We start from the raw sequence: 20,303 nt of genomic DNA, 5'->3' as shown, positions 1-20,303 counted from the left end.
GGATGAACTACTCATGTAAATCGTCATGTTTATACGGAACGCTCGGTGCTTGAGATCTAATCGCAACTACGCTGATTTCTTAGTTTTATAACGGATGTGCGCAGACGTCGCTGTGCAGATACACACGCGGCGCGGCATGTGATAAGGAGGCAGGGAGTCGCGCCGGCGCGGCACGTGTGGCTGTGGGCAGCGCAGTGGCAGTCGCCGCCATGGACGCCGCCGGCCCCCAGCGCCAGCAGCCGCGGGTCGTCCTCCGGCTGCCCCCCTGCTGGCTGCTCACCGCCGCCCTGCTGTCGCTGCTGCTGCTGCTCGCCTACTACTGCTCAGGATGGAGCAGGGCGGCCCTGCAGGTAGGCAGGCAGGGGCCACAGCGCCTCCGCGGCTGGCCGCTCACACGACTGATAGCTAGTGGCCGTGCGTGCACCTGTACCACGGGCGTGTGGACATTTGCCACCCCGGACATTTGCCACGATTTTGCCTGCTCCGAAGAGTTGGGTCCCTTGTCTTCCCCCCCCCCCCCCTCCTCCTCCTCCTCCTCACCGCTTACTGAGCCTTTCACTGGTTTACTTAACATAGAACCAGAATCTCTTTGGAGTTTCCGCCACATTTCTGGAGAGAGTTTCGTTGTGGAAACTATTAAATGCATCTCGCATTGAAATCCGCACCAAATTTCGAGCCTCAGTAAAACTTCGCCAATCTGGGAGATTTTGCGTTCGTCTAAATTATACTTGTCTTTTGCGGTGCTCCTGCAGCAGCTTTCTGTCGTGTTTTGTGTGCCATGGGGGATCAGTTCCGTCTCTTATTAATTTATTTGGTATGAATCTCTCGTGTGCTGTTAATACTATTACTCTGAACTTAAGCCACATATGGTCTTCACTTACGTAGTTTGGGAGGATTGGAGACTGTCTCTTAGAAAGACGTCAACCGAATTTTTGGTTGCTCTTATAAATAGATATATTTCGCGTTTTGTTTTGGTGAATTTTTTTGTTACGGAATTGAGCCTCACTACGACTGTCTGTTCACTAATCCCTGTATCCGTCGTGATGCTCAGGATTATTTGTGGCTAAGAGGTCAAGTATGTTTTCGTAACCATTTACAAAAAATGGTTTAAATGGCTCTGAGCACTATGGGACTTAACTTCTGAGGTCATCAGTCCCCTAGAACTTAGAACTACTTAAAACTAACTAACCTAAGGCCATCACACACATACATGCCCGAGGCAGGATTCGAACCTGCAACCGTAGCGGACGTGCGGTTCCAGACTGTAGCGCCTAGAACCGCTCGGCCACCATGGCCGGCAACCATTTACAATCTGAATCGCCTCGTGAACTAATTGTTCAAAATAATATTTAAAAAAAGCATTTAGAACAATTACAGAAGTTGTTTTCTATCTACAATAGGGTCTGAAAATGAATTTTTGGTCAACATACGGAAGGTAGATTGAAGTCACTGCCAACTATAATTGTAAGAGTAGGCTACATATTTGTGATGAGACTCAAGTTTTCTTTGAACTGTTCAGCAGTTGTTTCATCTCAGACCAGGGGTCGGTAAAAGGAGCCAGTTATTAATTTATTCCAGTTGTCGAATATAACCTCTGCCCATACTAATTCACGTGAACTATCTACTTCAATGTAGCTTGTGACCTGAAACACACATTACATTATTTTCCTTAAATTGTGCTTCTTGTTTCTGCTGTAGTGCAGATCATTACAATTACGGCTTTTCCCTCCAAAACCTAGGATGCTTTCTCTGTGATCCTGTAAATACCAGAACTAAACAATGTAGAACAACAACGTACGTTACAAGCATAGCGTTCTGTATTACTTCATTTCCATATTTCTAACATTTTAAAAACGTACGCCGACTTCAGATGGCATGTCAATCATAGATGTTCTTATCTCTATTTAGTGAACGTATTTTCAGTCATGTTTTGAACATCGTCCCCCTGCACTTTATTGACTAATGTTTCACCGCAAGGAATATCGCATTTTAGAGAGTGAATTAATTTGGAGTATGTCGTTCTTCTTTTCAAACATTCACATACCCATTTCTTCTTTCCTTGTTATCTTTTGGGCACGCAGTTGTAGTAATTAAAGTAACCACAAATGCAGTGATGAAAAAGAAATGATTAGCATGCATTCACATTCTCTTTACATCGTTCCTTTCTTGTTGCTCCCATGGCGATGGACTGTTTCTATCACAATCAGTAAGCGTGAAAGCAAGGTACCGTACAGACAGGGGAATCTATATTTATATTTGGTAGAACTAATTACATACTGACATAATCGTCGGTATTGTTTTCCTTTCCCAAAAGTTATAAATATTTCGATTTCGAAAAAGAAGTCCAGTATTTGGTCAAGATGTCGAAGAAGAAGGTCCCTTACGCCCTTACGTACTGGTTGCATCGAGTAAGATGGGGAGTCGGCAGTTTGAAAGCGGACAGAAGAAGTACGAGGAAGGGCGTCTCTTACCTTCGCTACCTGGCGAAGGAGCAAGTGTGGCAAATGTCCGGCGTGGTAAATGTCCGACGTGGCAAATGTCCGGCATTCGTACCACGCATGCAAACAGCGTACACTACTTACAACTGTCTTACTTCTGTCACGCCTCTGAACTGTCAACTTCTACACTGATGAGCCAAATCATTATGACCACCTACTTAACAGCTTGTTTGTCCGTCTTTGGAACGAAATACATCGCTGATCCTCGTATATACATCTACATCTACATCTACATTTATACCCCGCAAGCCACCCAACGGTGTGTGGCAGAGGGCACTTTACGTGCCACTGTCATTACCTCCCTTTCCTGTTCCAGTCGCGTATGGTTCGCGGGAAGAACAACTGCCGGAAAGCCTCCGTGCGCGCTCGAATCCCTTTAATTTTACTTTCGTGATCTCCTCGGGAGGTATAAGTAGGGGAAAGCAATATATTCGATACCTCTCGAAAACTGGACAGCAAGCTACACCGCGATGCAGAGTCTGCCACTTGAGTTTGCTAAACATCTCTGTAACGCTATCACGCTTACCAAGTAACCCTGTGACGAAACGCGCCGCTCTTCTTTGGATCTTCTCTATCTCCTCTGTCAACCTGACCTGGTACAGATCCCACACTGCTGAGCAATACTCAAGTATAGGTCGAACGAGTGTTTTGCAAGCCACCTCCTTTGTTGATGGACTACATTTTCTAAGGACCCTCCCAATGAATCTCAACCTGACACCGGTCTTACCAACAATTAATTTTATATGATCATTCCACTTCAAATTGTTCCGTACGTATACTCACAGATATTTTACAGAAGTAACTGCTACCAGTGTTTGTTCCGCTATCATATAATCATACAATAAAGGATCCTTCTTTCTATGTATTCGCAATACATTAAATTTGTCTATGTTAAGGGTCAGTTGCCACTCCCTGTATCAAGTGTCTATCCCCTGCAGATCTTCCTGCATTTCGCTGCAACTTTCTAATGCTCCAACTTCTCTGCATACTACAGCATCATCCGCGAAAAGCCGCATCGAACTTCGCGACACTATCTACTAGGTCATTTATATATATTGAGAAAAAAATGGTCCCATAACATTCCCCTGTGGGATCCGACCTTTTATTGGAAGGTTTGTGCAGGGATGCAGCACTAGACGTCTACGCACCATTCATGTAATTCGCGTAAATAACGGGGCGCTGATTTGCATACTCGGTGTTGTGGACTGACAAGACAGCCAGTCCACAGTGACGGGTAACCGAAAGGCACACGTCTGAAACAGGATACTTAATGAATGCTATAAAGAAAAGTACGTAGCTCCTCGAATACTTAACTTTATTCCATCATTGTGGTACATCGCTCTTGACGATACAATTGAGAGTCTTTAAATACAAGCACTGTTAGGCTAATGGCGCCTTGCTAGGTCGTAGCCATGGACTTAGCTGAAGGCTATTCTAACTGTCTCCCGGCAAATAAGAGAAAGGCTTCGTCAGTGTAGTCGCTAGCAAAGTCGTCGTACAACTGGGCGAGTGCTAGTACGTCTCTCTAGACCTACCGTGTGGTGGCGCTAGGTCTGCAAGCACTGACAGTGGCGACACGCGGGTCCGACATGTACTAATGGACCGCGGCCGATTTAAAGCTACCACCTAGCAAGTGTGGTGTCTGGCGGTGACACCACACTCGGCAATGGCGCGCAATTGCGACGCGGATGGGTCCCATTGGATTTACATCAGGCGAATTTTGTCGCCAAGACATCAACATGAGTTCACTGTAGTGCTCCTCAAACCACAATAGCACGAGATACGGACAATTATACCGCTGAAAGATGAATCTCCGACGGTGAAGACATTAAGCATGAAGGGATGCAGGTGGTTCGCAGCTATCACCGTGTCTTCCATTACTACCACAGGTCCCATGCAAGTGCAGGACAATGCCTCCTATACTGCTCCCACCAGCCTGCGTCAGTGGTGCGCTGACGTTTGTGGAGACGATCGTCGACCCAGTGTATCAAAAATGTGATTTATCTGAAGAATCGATACGTTTCCATTGATCGATGGCCAGATCTCGATGGTACAGTGTCCACTGCAATCGCAATTGACGATGTTGGGTCAACATGTCAGCACGTAGGGATGCTCTGCTGTGGAGTTCATCTACATCTACATCTACATGGATATTCTGCAAATCACATTTAAGTGCCTGGCAGAGGGTTCATCGAACCACCTTCACAATTCTCTATTATTCCAATCTCGTATAGCGCGCGGAAAGAATGAACACCTATATCTTTCCGTACGAGCTCTGATTTCCCTTATTTTATCGTGGTGATCATTCCTCCCTATGTAGATCGGTGTCAACAAAATATTTTCGCACTCGGAGGAGAAAGTTGGTGATTGGAATTTCGTGAGAAGATTCCGCCGCAACGAAAAACGCCTTTCTTTTATCGATTTCCAGCCCAAATCCTGTATTATTTCTGTGACACTCTCTCCCATATTTGACGATAATACAAAACGTGCTGCCTTTCTTTGAACTTTTTCGATGTACTCCGTCAGTCCTATCTGGTAAGGATCCCACACCGTGCAGCAGTATTCTAAAAGAGGACGGACAAGCGTAGTGTAGGCAGTTTCCTTATCAGGTCTGTTACATTTTTTAAGTGTTCTGTCAATAAAACGCAGTCTTTGGTTAGCCTTCCCCACAACATTTTCTATGTGTTCCTTCCAGTTTAAGTTGTTCGTAACTGTAATACCTAGGTATTTTGTTGAATTTACAGATTTTAGATTAGACTGATTTATCGTGTAACCGATGTTTAACGAGTTCCTTTTAGCACCCATGTGGATCAACTCACACTTTTCGTTATTGAGGGTCAACTGCCACTTTTCGCGCATTCAGATATTCTATCTAAATCGTTTTTCAGTTTGTTTTGACCTTATGATGACTTTATTAGTCGATAAACGACAGCGTCAACTGCAAGCAACCGAAGACGGCTACTCAGATTGTCTCCCAAATCGTTTATATAGATAAGTAACAGCAAAGGGCCTATAACATTAACTTGGGGAACGCCAAAAGTCACTTCCGTTTTACTCGATGACTTTCCGTCAGTTACTATGAACTGTGACCTCTCTGACAGGAAATAACAAATCCAGTCACATAACTGAGACGATATTCCATAAGCACGCAATTTCAATACGAGCTGCTTGTGTGGTACAGTGCCAAAAGCCTTCTGGAAATCCAGAAATACGGAATCGATCTGAAATCCCTTGTCAATAGTACTCAGCACTTCATGTGATTAAAGAGCTAGTTGTGTTTCACAGGAACGATGTTTTCTAAACCCATGTACACTGTGTGTCAGTAGACCGTTTTCTGCGAGGTTGGTTCAAATGGCTCTGAGCACTATGCGACTTAACTTCTGAGGTCATCAGTCGCCTAGAACTTAGAACTAATTAAACCTAACTAACCTAAGGACATCACACACATCCATGCCCGAGGCAGGATTCGAACCTGCGACCGTAGCGGTCGCTCGGCTCCAGACTGTAGCGCCCAGAACCGCACGGCCACTCTGGCCGGCTTCTGCGAGGTAATTCATTATGTTTGAACACAATATATGTTCTAAAATCCTGGAGCATATCGACGTTAACGATATGGGCCTGTTATTTAGTGGATTACTCCTACTACCTTTCTTCAGTATTGGTGTGACCTGTGCAACTTTCCAGTCTTTGGGTACGGATCTTTCGTATATGATTGTTAAGTATGGAGCTATGCATAAGCATACTCCGAAAAGAACCTAATTGGTATACAGTCTGGACCAGAAGCCTTGCTTTTATTAAGTGATTTAAGTTGCTTCACTACTCCGAGGATATTGACTTCTTCGTTACTCTAGCTGTTCTCGATTCGAATTCTGGAATATTTACTTAGTCTTCTTTTGTGAAGGCATTTCGGAAGGCTGTGTTTAGTAACTCTGCTTCGGTAGCACTGTCTTCGTTGGTATTTCCATTGCTATCGTGCAGAGAAGGCATTGGTTGTTTGTTGCCACTAACATACTTCTCATACGACCAAAATCGCTTTGGAGGTAAGATAGATCACCATCTATCTTACTTTACAGAGCAGACAAGTCTCCAAACACTAGATTCTGTGAAAAGTCGTTGACGTTCAGTCACTTAGCGCCTAGTGGTAGTTTCACTGCCCCTCTACCTCTTTCTATAGATTCTGACGACAGTAGCACGTGAAAATTCGACCAGATGCGCCGTTTTCGAGATACTGGTTCAAAGGCTCTGCATAATAATAATGTCCTTTGTCAAAGTCGCTTATCTCAATGAATTTCCCCATTTGTAGCCGATATCTTCGCTAGGGTGTCCACTTTCCCCGTCCGTGTCTGCTCCACTTACATAATCTTGTTACCATGTCATGTGCCCACAACGCCACCAGGTGGCGTTCAACATTATGTTTTGGCTTATCAGTGTATACTATTGATGAAACTGTAAACCGTCCTGTCTGTTTTTCTGTTTGAACACGCTCATCTCCAAAACTATAGACGAATTTTCACAGGGTGTTCACAGGAACTTGTGGATAGCTTCGGACAGCGTATAGGATTTTGTAACCTTTCACCTCTCTAATCTGCCTACTGGATTGCTATATATATGACCGTGATCGAATATGCATAATGAAATTTTACAGTGAATAAAGCTATCGTTACCGAAGGAAAATAACACCGGTTAGTTGAAGGAAAATCTACAAAAGTCTCTTCTAAAAGAAGAATCTATTCTACACTTAAGCTAAATACTGATGATAATTTTAAAATGGGTGGGATATAGTGCAATCGTTCACGAATCGCACTGGGGGGGGGGGGGGGTGGGGGGTGAAAGGGTACCACGTAATACTTACTACAAAAATCACTGATATACAAAGAAAACGGTGGTTAGATACGAAGGGAATAATAAAACGGTCGCCAGCTCGGTATGGCAATGAATTTCCAGAATCTTGAGAAAGTTAATGGCAAAGAAATTTAAGCAAATAGTCACTGGCCTGGCAACAGAAGGTTGTCACGCTTTTCCAAAGCACAAAAGTTCACGATAAAATAAATGAATCTGAAAGCACTGAGTCTGCGGTTATTTATTATGAAATACTCCATTTTGAAAGTGAAAGTAAATGGAGTTACTGGTAAAATAAATGAGTGGCTTAACTTTAACGTTGTTATGTAAAAAAATAGCTTTTAGTAACCTCAGTGTAATGTAATGCAAAATTTAGAAAAGGGCAAGTAATCTACTTTTAATTATTGAAAGATTGAATTGAATTTACTTTAAGCAAAAGAGCAACTGATTTTACTTTTAAAATAAAAACAATAAAATACATACCAAGCCAGGAGAAGTCACTCGCTAAGCTAAATGCAGAATAAATGAAATTGCGCACTCTTAATTTGTGCTGTATCTTTAGTTGTCAGTTTTGCCAACGAAATTTTACGTTACTTTAAGTTAATGAAGTTAATACTAAAATTTGCAAATTTGTTTAGTCTCTGTCATGCAATACAAGAACGAACACTTACTGAGGCAGAAAATTTAGACTGAAACTGGTCATTAGTAAACACAGAAAACTGGCAGTAAACAGTTATTCAGTTTTCATACTCTTACGACACTCGGTGATTGCATGGAAAGGAGAAGGGACCCTGCTTGGTAATAATGTCTGAGGACAATGACAACGCAGGTGCCCTACAAGTTTTAATAATTGCAAGTTATTATTCAAGTAATTCAAACTTTCTGGACGAAATCAACTGGGCAAAGCCTCTACAGTATTATATCTGTCACTTGACACTCTTATCATGTTGTCGGTGTGCGGACACGAAGAATGTAGCCGACGACAATGCTGAGCTGCCATTGTTGCTGCTGTTGCCGTTCGACGAGAAGCCCGAGTCGTGGCCAGAGCGACGGACAATTACGGGACAGGCAACAGTTAGAATTGCGGCTTCCTCCGCCAATCCACTCCTACCGTGCTCTCAATGCCCGCGGGTTAACGAATCAGGCGCGTCTGCGCTGCCGCGGGAATAGCTGCACAAAGCGTCGGCGGCAGCGCCCAACGAATACTTCCGCACTCTTTCATGACTCAAGCTGCTACCTCCTCTCTGCTCGCAGCGCGACAGAGAGTCTCCACACGCAAAGACAAACAACGACGCAGGTACTACCATTTCGTCGTTGCTATCGATACACTGAAATAACGTTCCCTTGGCTATTGCCCAGCAATTTACAATGTTTTCATTATAATTACAATCAATTATATACAATCAGAAATAAATACGCTGTTACATCGATTACCTATTAAAAATTGTTTCTGTGATACAGCTTACAGCTTCAGAATCAGTTTCAGTACAAGTTATCAACGGATATTAAATGGCGAAAGTTTAGGATGGTACAGAAGGTATTTTATGTGCATTTGAGGTGTTACAATTTATTTAATCAGAATAGAATCACGCAAAAAGGTATAGTGACTTAATGTTTAATCTAAAATCGTCAGCTCAGCTTACAAGGAAAGAACACTAAGTGCCATCGCCCGATTTCCCAGAGCCGGCCGGAATGGAACAGTGGTTCCAGGCGCTTCAGTCTGGAACCGCGCGACAGCTACGATCGCAGGTTCGAATCCTGCCTCGGGCATGAATGTGTGTGATGTTCTTAGGTTGGTTAGGTTTAAGTAGTTCTACGTTCTAGGGGACTGAAGACCTCAGATGTTACGTCCCATTGTGCTCAGAGCCATTTGAACCATTTGAACCGATTTCCCAGAAACTTCGCTCAGTGGAAGAGCGGTCAAAACAGGCAAACACATGCGCCGGCTTATCTATATACACGATGGTCCATTGATAGTGACCGGGCCAAATATCTCAAGAAATAAGCATCAAACTAAAAAACTACAAAGAACGAAACTTGTCTAGCTTGAAGGGAGAAACCAGATGGCGCTATGGTTGGCCCGCTAGATGGCGCTGCCATAGGTCAAACGGATATCAGCTGCGTTTTTTTAAATACGAACCCCCATTTTTTTACAAATTCGTGTAGTACGTAAAGAAATACGAATGTTTTGGTTGGACCACTTTTTTCGCTTTGTGATAGATGGCGCTGTAATAGACACAGACGTATAAGTACGTGGCATCACGTAACATTCCGCCAGTGCGGACGTTATTTGCTTCGTGATACATTACCCGTGTTAAAATGGACCGTTTACCAATTGTGGAAAAGGTCGCTATCGTGTTGATGTATGGCTATTGTGATCAAAATGCTCAACGGGCGTGTGCTATGTGTGCTGCTCTGTATCCTGGATGACATCATCCAAGAGTCCGGACCATTCGCCGGATAGTTACGTTATTTAAGGAAACAGGAAGTGTTCAGCCACATGTGATACGTCAACCAAGACCTGCAACAAATGATGATGCCCAAGTAGGTGTTTTAGCTGCTGTCGCGGCTAATACGCACATCAGTAGCTGCAAACTGCGCGAGAACCGGGAATCTTTGTATTCAGAAACCTATTGGTTTGAGCAGCGTCGACTCCAGGCGTTTGTGTGCGCCGGACGCCAGCGACGAGGAGACTGGACCTTCCTCCGCAAGTTGCGCCGCAGAAAACAAGATCGTCATACAAACAATCCACGACCTGCCACTATTGAGATCCCACTCTGGATGTATTATTGACTACGGATTCTTTAATTTTTAATTAAGAGTCACTGTTTCGTTAGTTACCTTACGCTTATGGTTATGGTAATTGTTTTCTCACGCTGGAAGATTTCGTTTTATAGATGTGATTTTACTCTTAAACCTTTTATACTGGCTTTTACACAGTTGTATGTTTTACTTTCCCAGGCTAGGAGCTTCACAATATTTATATTTGCACTTTTTACGTGGATTTTAAGTATGGATCTAATTCCACGTATAGTATGACAGTACATGTTTTATTGTCAGACGCTCGTCGTGTCATGTGAACTAATTTTAATTAATGACAATGCAGTTTAACCATTATATTTGAGATACTGGTTAATCATTTACCCTAGCTATAGTGCCCTCTGCTGGCCTCAGTTTTTTGTATAAATACCAGACGCATTCTGACCATTACCAGCACTTACTATGTACCTGCATATCTAGTTTGACGTTGATGCAACATCAGAATATTTTATGGTATGTATGGCTGGTATATACGTCTGTTAATCATGTTCAAAAGTGTGTCAAATCTTATGGGACTTAACTGCTAAGGTCATCAGTCCCTAAGCTTACACACCAATTAATCTACATTATCCTAAGGACAAACACACATACCCATGCCGAGGGAGGACTCGAACCTCCGCCGGGACCAGCTGCACATTCCATGATTGCAGCGCCCCAGACCGCGCGGCGGTTAATCATGTAAACACTCTTTATCTTTCTTATCTAGTACCAGGCCTTTTATAGATTTAGCAACAGCAAACTGAACTTAGTCGGTTGCACACTATTTTTGTTTGTAACAGATCTGAAGATGGCAGTAGCCGAAACTGGTAATAGTGAAGTGTAAATGTTTGTTCGATCAAGACGGACCTGTAAAATAAAGTATCAAAATATGATCACGGACTCATTTTCAGATTAGGTCTTCAACTGATGTTTTACACTCCGTGCAGTAATCTTCTACGGACATGGGTAGATCAAAGAAAAAAAATTAAAAATAAAATAAAGACAACAATCAGGTTTCGAACACGGGGCGCTAAAATGTGAAACAGCGGCGGTAGATGCTGATACACCTATTCGTGTGAAGTACTTAAGTGTTGAAAGGCACTCGAAAAAAACATGACTGTCGTTTTCTCAGATATCTCTATATCTATCTCTAGATAAGCCGAGACACGCACTGGTTTATTCTGACTTCTAATTCCACCTAGCGAAGTTTCTGGGAAATCGGGTTATGGCATTTTCCCTGTTTTCCTCGTTAGTAGTTCAGACCGTTAGTCATCAGGACGTAGGATACCAAAGAACCAATAGATGGCGCTGTTAGTTTCGTGGTACAGTAAACAACCAATATATGGCGCGGTTAGTTTTCTTCTTTAACAGCTCAGTGACAGATGTATTTTTGGAAGTTTACGTCAGTGGAAAAATTAACCGTCACAGTCTTATGATTATCACTACATATCAACATTGAATCAGTTGGCCGGGTTCTACGAATAACTTTTGTGTGTCAAAAATTTAACAACATTTCTTTTACTCCTTCCTATAGGTTTTACTTAAAGTCTTTGCTAGCAGAAACGAATTTATTAGGTTTACTTTGCTGTTTTGGTGCCTACTAATTACATTTTTATTTCGTTTCATTTACTAACCAAAAATACCTAGAAAACCTGTAACACTAACGTGCCGTAAACACGCTAATGTTACCCTCTGAGAGGATTTCGAAGTTTGACCGCGTGTGTGTCTAGTGGACAAAGGTATCGGACTATAATTTCGATTTTAGTGAAATAACAGAAAACCAAACGGGCTTTAATCTTGGGAGTCAACGAAAGTGGTAAAATCATAAATGAATGAAAAAAATGAACGGTCGCCAGCCCGATTAGGCACATTAATTTGGAAATATATATATTTGAGAAAACTGAATATTAGTTATTGAAGTTAATTTTGTTGAGATTTTCCTTTGAATAGCAAACAGTATACAAACTGACACAGTGCGCTGTGTACTGTGTGTAGCAGCAGTTGTCAATAACAAACACACACACCCATAAATTATGGGGAGCAATATTGCACCAAGCTCATACTAATGGCGCCCACATTCAAGAGCTTTACTTAATCAAATACTGGAACGTAACTGCATGTGGTGCAGAACTGAAATTGAACATGAGGGACTTCTATCTTGACTCATATGAAAAACACAAATAAACGTGAACAAAATCATAAATACACTGTTTAAGCTCCTCTGCATGTAGCAGCTTTCCTTAGTAACAGTAGTATTTCAATTTTTTCTTAATAGTTGGAGAATATGATGGTGACCCATAAACTAGTATAGTTTCACTAATCAAAGCTCTTTGATTATTACAGTAGTGAAGATTAACTCTAAAAGCTAATCATTCACTTCACTTGGGGTAGTTCATACATTACTTTGCAAGACAATAAAATACAACACTGGGTTTAATTAACTTCAAAAAAGAAACCTTTCATAATGGCTACCAAAAATACACCTTCTTTAAAATCGTGCGTAATTTTTCTTCTAACAATACTATCGTAAATCTTTTAATTAAAGACTTATATGTACCTGAGCTTTAATTATCTGTGAAACAGGTATTCTTTGCAATAATGTTTACACAATATTGCACTGTAATCCTACAAGACTATGTTTTATAATAAACTAACGATATTTTAACAAAAGCTTATCCAACTTCATTTTTGTGGTTTTAGCTTTTAACTATTACTATTCCTTTTACTTCAGATAAAAAATCACTTTTAAAGACATGATTGCGAGAATTACTCATCAGGATACTCTGTCTTAGCAGCACTTAGGTGTGGACCCTGCGTAGGTTTGTGATCAGGGTTGAAAATATGGTTCCGGACAGGAATTTATGTTTTACCTGATTATTATTGAAACAACACACAAATTAACTGGTCCATGCCAATATACATTACTTAACTGAATGTATGAAGTTTGTGAAGCAGTGGTGAAGATTGATGCCAGGCGACATAGCGGCTAACTGTACGAACTCTACGAACGCTCTATAAAATCTCTTCTTGGCATCAGATTTTCAGCAGATTAGAGCCATTCCATTACGCCGTGAATAACAAATAATAGCCACATCCACATCCCAGGCAAATCCCTTATAATGCAGCTTCCAATTGTCTGTCTTAGCATCGAAGTGTACCGTGCTAAGGTTAGCCATATACTGCGACTGCGTGTCGTTCACACAAAGGAGCGGTTCAGTTCGACCGCCAAACCCACCTTTTAAATCGCGCCATGCCACTTCCGTTGCGGATAGACTTCCCTACAGCGTTTACATATTACAAATACAAGTGCTCTAAGCATGAACCAGCTCTTAACGAACATGCTTCTTTCATAAACATATTCATATTATAATAATTTAAAATTTCAACATGTTGTTGTTGTTGTTATTGTGGTCTTCAGTCCTGAGACTGGTTTGATGCAGCTCTCCATGCTACTCTATCCTGTGCAAGCTTCTTCATCTCCCAGTACCTACTGCAACCTACATCCTTCTGAAGCTGCTTAGTGTATTCATCTCTTGGTCTCCCTCTACGATTTTTACCCTCCACGCTGCCCTCCAGGACTAAATTGGTGATCCCTTGATGCCTCAGAACATGTCCTACCAAAAGATCCCTTCTTATAGTCAAGTTGTGCCACAAATTTGCTTCTCCTCAATTCCATTCAATACCTCCTCATTAGTTATGTGACCTACCCATCTAATCTTCAAGATTCTTCTGTAGCACCACATTTGGAAAGTTTCTATTCTCTTCTTGTCTCAACTATTTATCGTCCACGTTTCAGTTCCATACATGGCTACACTCCATACAAATACTTTCAGAAACGACTTCCTGACATTTAAATCTATACTCGACGTTAACAAATTTCTCTTCTTCAGAAAAGCTTTCCTTGCTATTGCCAGTCTACATTTTATATCCTCTCTACTTCGGCCATCATCAGTTATTTTGCTCCCCAAATAGCAAAACTCCTTTACTACTTTAAGTGTCTCATTTCCTAATCTAATTCCCTCAGCATCACCCAACTTAATTCGGCTACATTCCATTATCCTCTTTATGCTTTTGCTGATGTTCATCTTATATCCTCCTTTCAAGACACTGTCCATTCCGTTCAACTGCTCTTCCAAGTCCTTTGCTGTCTCTGACAGAATTACGTCATCGGCGAACCTCAAAGTTTTTATTTTTTCTCCGTGGAATTTAATACCTACTCCGAATTTTTCTTTTGTTTCCTTTACTGCTTGCTCAATATACAGACTGAATAAAATGGGGGATAGCTTACAACCCTGTCTCACACCCTTCCCAACCACTGCTTCCCTCTCATGCCCCTCGACTCTTATAGCTGCCATCCTGTTTCTGTACAAATTGTAAATAACGTTTCGCTCCCTGTATTTGACCCCTGCCACCTTCAGAATTTGAAAGAGAGGATTCCAATAAACATTGTCAAAAGCTTTGTCTAAGTCTACAAATGTTAGAAATGTAGGTTTGCCTTTCCTTAAACTATCTCGTAAGATAAGTCGCAGGATCAGTATTGCCTCACGTGTTCCAAAATTTCTATGGAATCCAAACTGATCTTCCCCGAGGTCGGCTTCTACCAGTTTTTCCATTCGTCTGTAAAGAATTGGCGTTAGTATTTTGCAGCTGTGACTTATTAAACTGGTAGTTCGGTAATTTTCACAACTGTCAACACCTGCTTTCTTTGGGATTGGAATTATTATATTCTTCTTGAAGTCTGAGGGTATTTCGCTTGTCTCATACATCTTGCTCACCAGATGGTAGAGTTTTGTCAGGACTGGCTCTCCCAAGGCCATCAGTAGTTCTAATGGAATGTTGTCTACTCCCGGGGCCTTGTTTCGACTTAGATCTTTCAGTGCTCTGTCAAACTCTTCACGCAGTATAATTTTAAGTAGCGTGTATAAAAGGTCGCTATGTGTAAGGTGCGTGAAGCATACTTTGAATGTATCCTGATGGCTAAAACAGCCACGCGCACTTTGAATAAGAAGATGCTATCTGACATGGAAATCAACGTGAAAGATTGAGTCGCCACCAACATTAGCCACATCGACAAATAAGATGTTGGGCTGAGTCGGAAAGTTAATTAATCTGTTCATAAAAAACTCTTAAAAGAACATTCATTGCAAAGTCACTCACAAAGAATGCGATGTAATTATTATTATGGTCCAGGCGTTGTTCCCGTGAATCAAATATTAAAGCAAAGTAAAAAGTGCGTGGACAGTGTGCGTAAGAGCAGCTTGCAGCAACACTCCTGGAAACAAGATCTATTCTAAAGCATTAGTTTTAAATAAAAAGGGAACACTAATCTGTGACCTGTGCGCATTGAAGCGCCATGGATGGGCTAACAAGGAAACTACAAGGTAAACTGCGTAGGTAACAAAGACGTAACATCGGTACACAGGATAAGATTGACGGCAAAACTATTTATTCCTTAAAACAATGAGGTACTGCATCTATACAGCTACTGTTGCCTGTTAACTAGATACAATTTCTTGTGAAACGGTACACGATTCACAACATACTCGTATGCCCACGTGGATTGCGGAGACACAATTTCTACATGCCGTGGCCAAGTTTTAACAACTTTAAACCACGCAGTCGCAAACAATTAACATTTTTCAGAAAGCACTTGTGAATATACAAAGGGTAATGATGGTGACCAACAAACTCTAACATTAAACCAGAAGGATGCTTCCAACTGACATACGGTAAAAGAGACAAAGAAAATTCGTGAAGAGGCAGAATTATTAAGGTTCAGGAAAGATTAGAAGGTATACAGACGCAGTTGCAGGCAGACAAATATTCTCACTAAACCGAGGGCGCAATTCTTACATATGCAACCCCTTTGTGTTACGTTCTTCTTATGGATCAAAGTCTGCATTGGGAATCAAACTGGGAGTCTGCAAAAGCCTTGCATTCCTTGCTGCGACAAGGTTAACCAATCTTTATAAGACGAGACACGAAACCAAAAGCTAAAAGCTCCCCTCCCGCTACGAGCTAGGCTGCATACCCTCGGCGCGCTGGAAGCAGACTGTCCGTCGCCCACACTCCAACGTCTCCCACGCGAACCCGTGTCCAGGAAAACCCAGAGATAGGCTTCTGCCACCAACCAAACACCGGTAACTTTCACACAAGGGGAGCAAACCTGTTTGCCTACCTGAAAACTGCAAGGGTTGACCATTCTGTACGACTACGGCTGATTCTCTGCAGCAGACTAAACCACTGTATAACAAAATGAAACACACCCACATTCATTCGCTCACGCATGACAGAGAGTTCTGTATCATTGGAAAACAAATAAAATGATAATTCAAGGGGACTACAGGACCCTTTCATCACCCCAGAGGTCCCGGAGAAGACAGTGCCGTGAATTTTCTGGCCATGCTAGGAGATTCGCCAATAGTCTTCGAAACAAACATAACTCAAGAAACAATTAAGGCACCAGGCAAGCCGCGCGGGATTGGCCGAGCGGTCTGAGGCGCTGCAGTCATAGACTGTGCGGTTGATCCCGGCGGAGGTTCGAGTCCTCCCTCGGGCATGGGTCTGTGTGTGTGTGTCCTTAGGATAATTTAGGTTAAGTAGAGTGTAGGCTTAGGTACTGATGACCTTAGAAGTTAAGTCCCGTAAGATTTCACACACATTTGAACATTTTTTTTTGCAACATGCAAACAGCAGCTCAAAAGAAACGACTTATCTACAATATTTAAATGAATTTTGGATGACTTTAGTTAGTAGTTGTGACCTCATGTGGTCCGCAAAGCAAAGAATTAAGATAAATGAAATGTATGGTGTTGGAAGTTGACATCATATCATCCAACGTATTGCAATAACTAAGAAGAGATACCATCTTAAAAATTGCTTTAAACAGATATTAAAAGTGATAATTATTAGGTGATCAGAACCTGTCTCCTGATCATCTTGCTCAATGCTAGAGCCAAATTACAAGCATTTCAAATAAAATGTTGAAGAGAAAACATAAAATGTATGTGACAACAGAGATCTCTGTCAGTCATCAAAGTAACATTGGAAATTAAATTGTTTAACGATATTCAACACAACATTATAATTAACACAGAAACATACATAAAAGGTACACAAAATAAACAGGTTTACAAAAAAAAAATTACGAGATTAAAGTCGTGAATGCACGGTTATAACGATATTCAACACAAAAGCATAATTAATGCAGAAACATTCATAAAAGGTACACAAAATATACAGGTTTGAAAAGAAAACACAATACTACAAGGTTAAACTCGTGAGTGCACGGCTAGACAAGAGAATATTACATAGATGTTTTGAAAGCATGACGTCGCAACTTTCGTTGCCACTTTGTTTATCATCATAGCTAGTTTCACGCCGCACCACACTAAAGACATACCCGCGTCGATAGATTATCTCAAGACAATCATAGATCCATATTATGCGGCGAACAACACAAAAAAAAACACTTGCGCTTCACTGATCGTGCGGTGACATAACCCCTGAATCCACTAGAGCGCACACCGTCGTCCCACAGAGTGCAGGACCTCATTGGTAGAGCGCCTCCCGTCTACATAGCTGTCAGCACGCATGACTGTCTATTCGTCACGCGTACTCGGCAGTTTCGAACCTCGCGGAAGTACTTCGTCGTGGCCGGAGTCAATTCTTCCGGTAGGACATCTCAGCACACCGTGGTCGTTTGACGTTCCTTCCAGAGGGAGGCAAAAAACTAGCTCTTCTGTTAGCACCGCCCTCGGCAAGTAAGGAACGTCGACCACGACTGCATTTCTTCCGAACGTAAGGGTACGTGACTTCAGTCTTCATACCATCGTCATCATCGTTTGCCCACAGCTCAGTTGGTAGATCCATGCAATGTTTGTCACGACATTCTCGCGCAAGGAAGGCACTAATAAGCTCTTCTTCGTGCCTTCCCTCAGCAAGCAGGGAACGTCCACTTCAGGTGATATTTGGTAGCAGTCAGCTGGACAGTTCTGTACTTGTCACATGGGCACACCCCCGTGCCGTGAAACTCAGCAAAACCATCTTCCTGAGATGGTAACGTCTCAATGGACCAGGAGCCATGCCGTCGTCAGACCGTATTAATGTTTTTGGGTCGTGCCTCGGTCTCTGCCCAAATCTCGCTTGTGTGTGCGCGAGCGGCGCTCTTCTGCGTCACGCTATTCCAGCGCCGCGCCGGTGCCTGTGGCCCGGATTAGAGAGCCTGTATAAGGAGAGAGTGGCCAACCGGATGATACGGCGGCCATTTTTCTGCCAAACTGCGGGCGGGACTTTTGAATGGCCAGTAGTGGAGTAGTGGAGTACACACTCACCGAATCAAATGCACAAGACAATATGGCGAAATCATTCGTTAATTGCCTTTCTTTACAGCTATACTATACTCATAGTAGCCTAGTACCTACAGCACAGGAAAATTTTATACAGCGTCTGTAAAAATATTCGTTACTTGCATTTATCTCCTTTAAAGTTCGTTTACTAGACATACTGCAATGAAAGTAACGCAAATAAAAAAATATATAGTGTTTAGCATTTGTTTTGTATCGGAAGTGCATAACGCTAAAGATTTAACGTACCTGTATTACGTCAGATAAATGAAAGTCATAAGCAGTTGTTTATTTGTGACATGCAAAAAGTGTGAGACGTATTAGTACGTCTCGTCACGTCTGCAAACTTTTTGCGTGTCACAAGTGAACAACTGCTTGCGACTTTCTTTGAATACCTCTCGTAGATAACAAACGAAAAAGATTACAAAAATCAGATAATGTTAAATGTAAGCTATTGTAATAACGACCAAATATAACAAGAAAACTACCGTATCCCTTCTACCCCACAGTAAGTAGGCCTATTAAAAACTGTCTTCAAGAGTACCTACAATTATTTACTACGAATAATGTTTCAGCAACCACGACAACTGCGGAAAACGTGCTTACAACTTGCCTGCGTCAACAGTCGGGCAATAATACTGAACCCAAAATAAAGTCTAGTGTTCTGATTCGGAACAGCCAAATGCAGTACAACCTGGCATCGTTTACGAACGTCTGCAGAACGAATTACAGATGTCAAAAACAATACTGTACAATTACTAACGTGTTTACTTCAAACATGTAGACCTACCGACTTCATCACAAAACGCTTCATTATTTCAACTCGTATTTAAGATCGGAAACGCTAATTACGTACTAAAAAACGATATGCAACTAAATCGAACATGCATGCACAACGCATAACAAGTCTCTCAATAATACAAATACCTTTTAATCGTTTCCAAAAGTCCTCTGAACTTCAATTCAATTCAAAAGCACGGCGAACATAGGAAGCGCGAGAGACGTTAGGCAGAAAAATGGCGCCAAAGCTAATCAACCAATCACGGACAACTTCACCTACGGCCACTCTCTCTGTATACAGGCTCTCTTGCCCGGATCAGCGACCAGGGCGACGCCCTGAATCGCCACGCTCTCTGCGCCGGCCAACAGTCTGGGGTTGGGGGTAAACCGGCATCCGCCCCCCTCTGGCGTGGAAACAGCTGTGACCGCTCGCCACACCACTAGCTCGCGGTTGATAGCAAGGCTCTGCAACACCTGCCGTTGTACCAAGTCCCGTACTTTCTGATGCGCAGGCACACCAGGCGACATGGCGATGTTGCGCCAACTTAATAGCTGCACTCACAGAGCCTTTCACATAATATGAGGCATATATTACCAAAAAAAAAAAAAAAAATCTGCGGAAATTCCTACTGCTGACTAATACATGAAAAATTGCCCGAAACTGATTTTACAAAGCGGACCTTCTTCATAATCTAAAAAAAAAAGAAAACTTATATGACGAATTATTAAGCATTAGGATTGGTTTTAACGATAAAGACAAATGAATTTAACTCTTAGGATATTACACTACTGGCCATTAAAATTGCTACACCACGAAGATGACGTGCTACAGACGCGAAATTTAACCGACAGGAAGAAGATGCTGTGATATGCAAATGATTAGCTTTTCAGAGCATTCGCACAAGGTTGGCTCCGGTGGCGACACCTACAACGTGCTGACATGAGGAAAGTTTCCAACCGATTTCTCATACACAAACAGCAGTTGACCGGCGTTGCCAATGAAACGTTGTTGTGATGTCTCGTGTAAGGAGCAGAAATCCGT

General features: G+C 42.1%; 1 protein-coding gene across 1 annotated transcript in view; it reads left to right on the top strand.

Moving 5' to 3' along the window:
• The first annotated feature begins 209 nt into the window (after positions 1–209).
• The window catches only part of LOC126160954 (galactosylgalactosylxylosylprotein 3-beta-glucuronosyltransferase P-like), a 220,932-nt gene continuing 200,838 nt past the window's right edge, over positions 210–20,303 (top strand). Inside the window, exon 1 of the mRNA XM_049916947.1 lies at positions 210–350. Within this exon, the coding sequence (XP_049772904.1) occupies positions 210–350 (141 nt within the window). The remainder of the gene's footprint in view (positions 351–20,303) is intronic.

Source organism: Schistocerca cancellata, chromosome 2, assembly GCF_023864275.1.
Source record: "Schistocerca cancellata isolate TAMUIC-IGC-003103 chromosome 2, iqSchCanc2.1, whole genome shotgun sequence".
Taxonomy (NCBI): Eukaryota; Metazoa; Arthropoda; class Insecta; order Orthoptera; family Acrididae; genus Schistocerca; species Schistocerca cancellata.
Note: the sequence above shows the minus strand (reverse complement) of the source record. Positions and strands in the feature narration are given on the sequence as shown.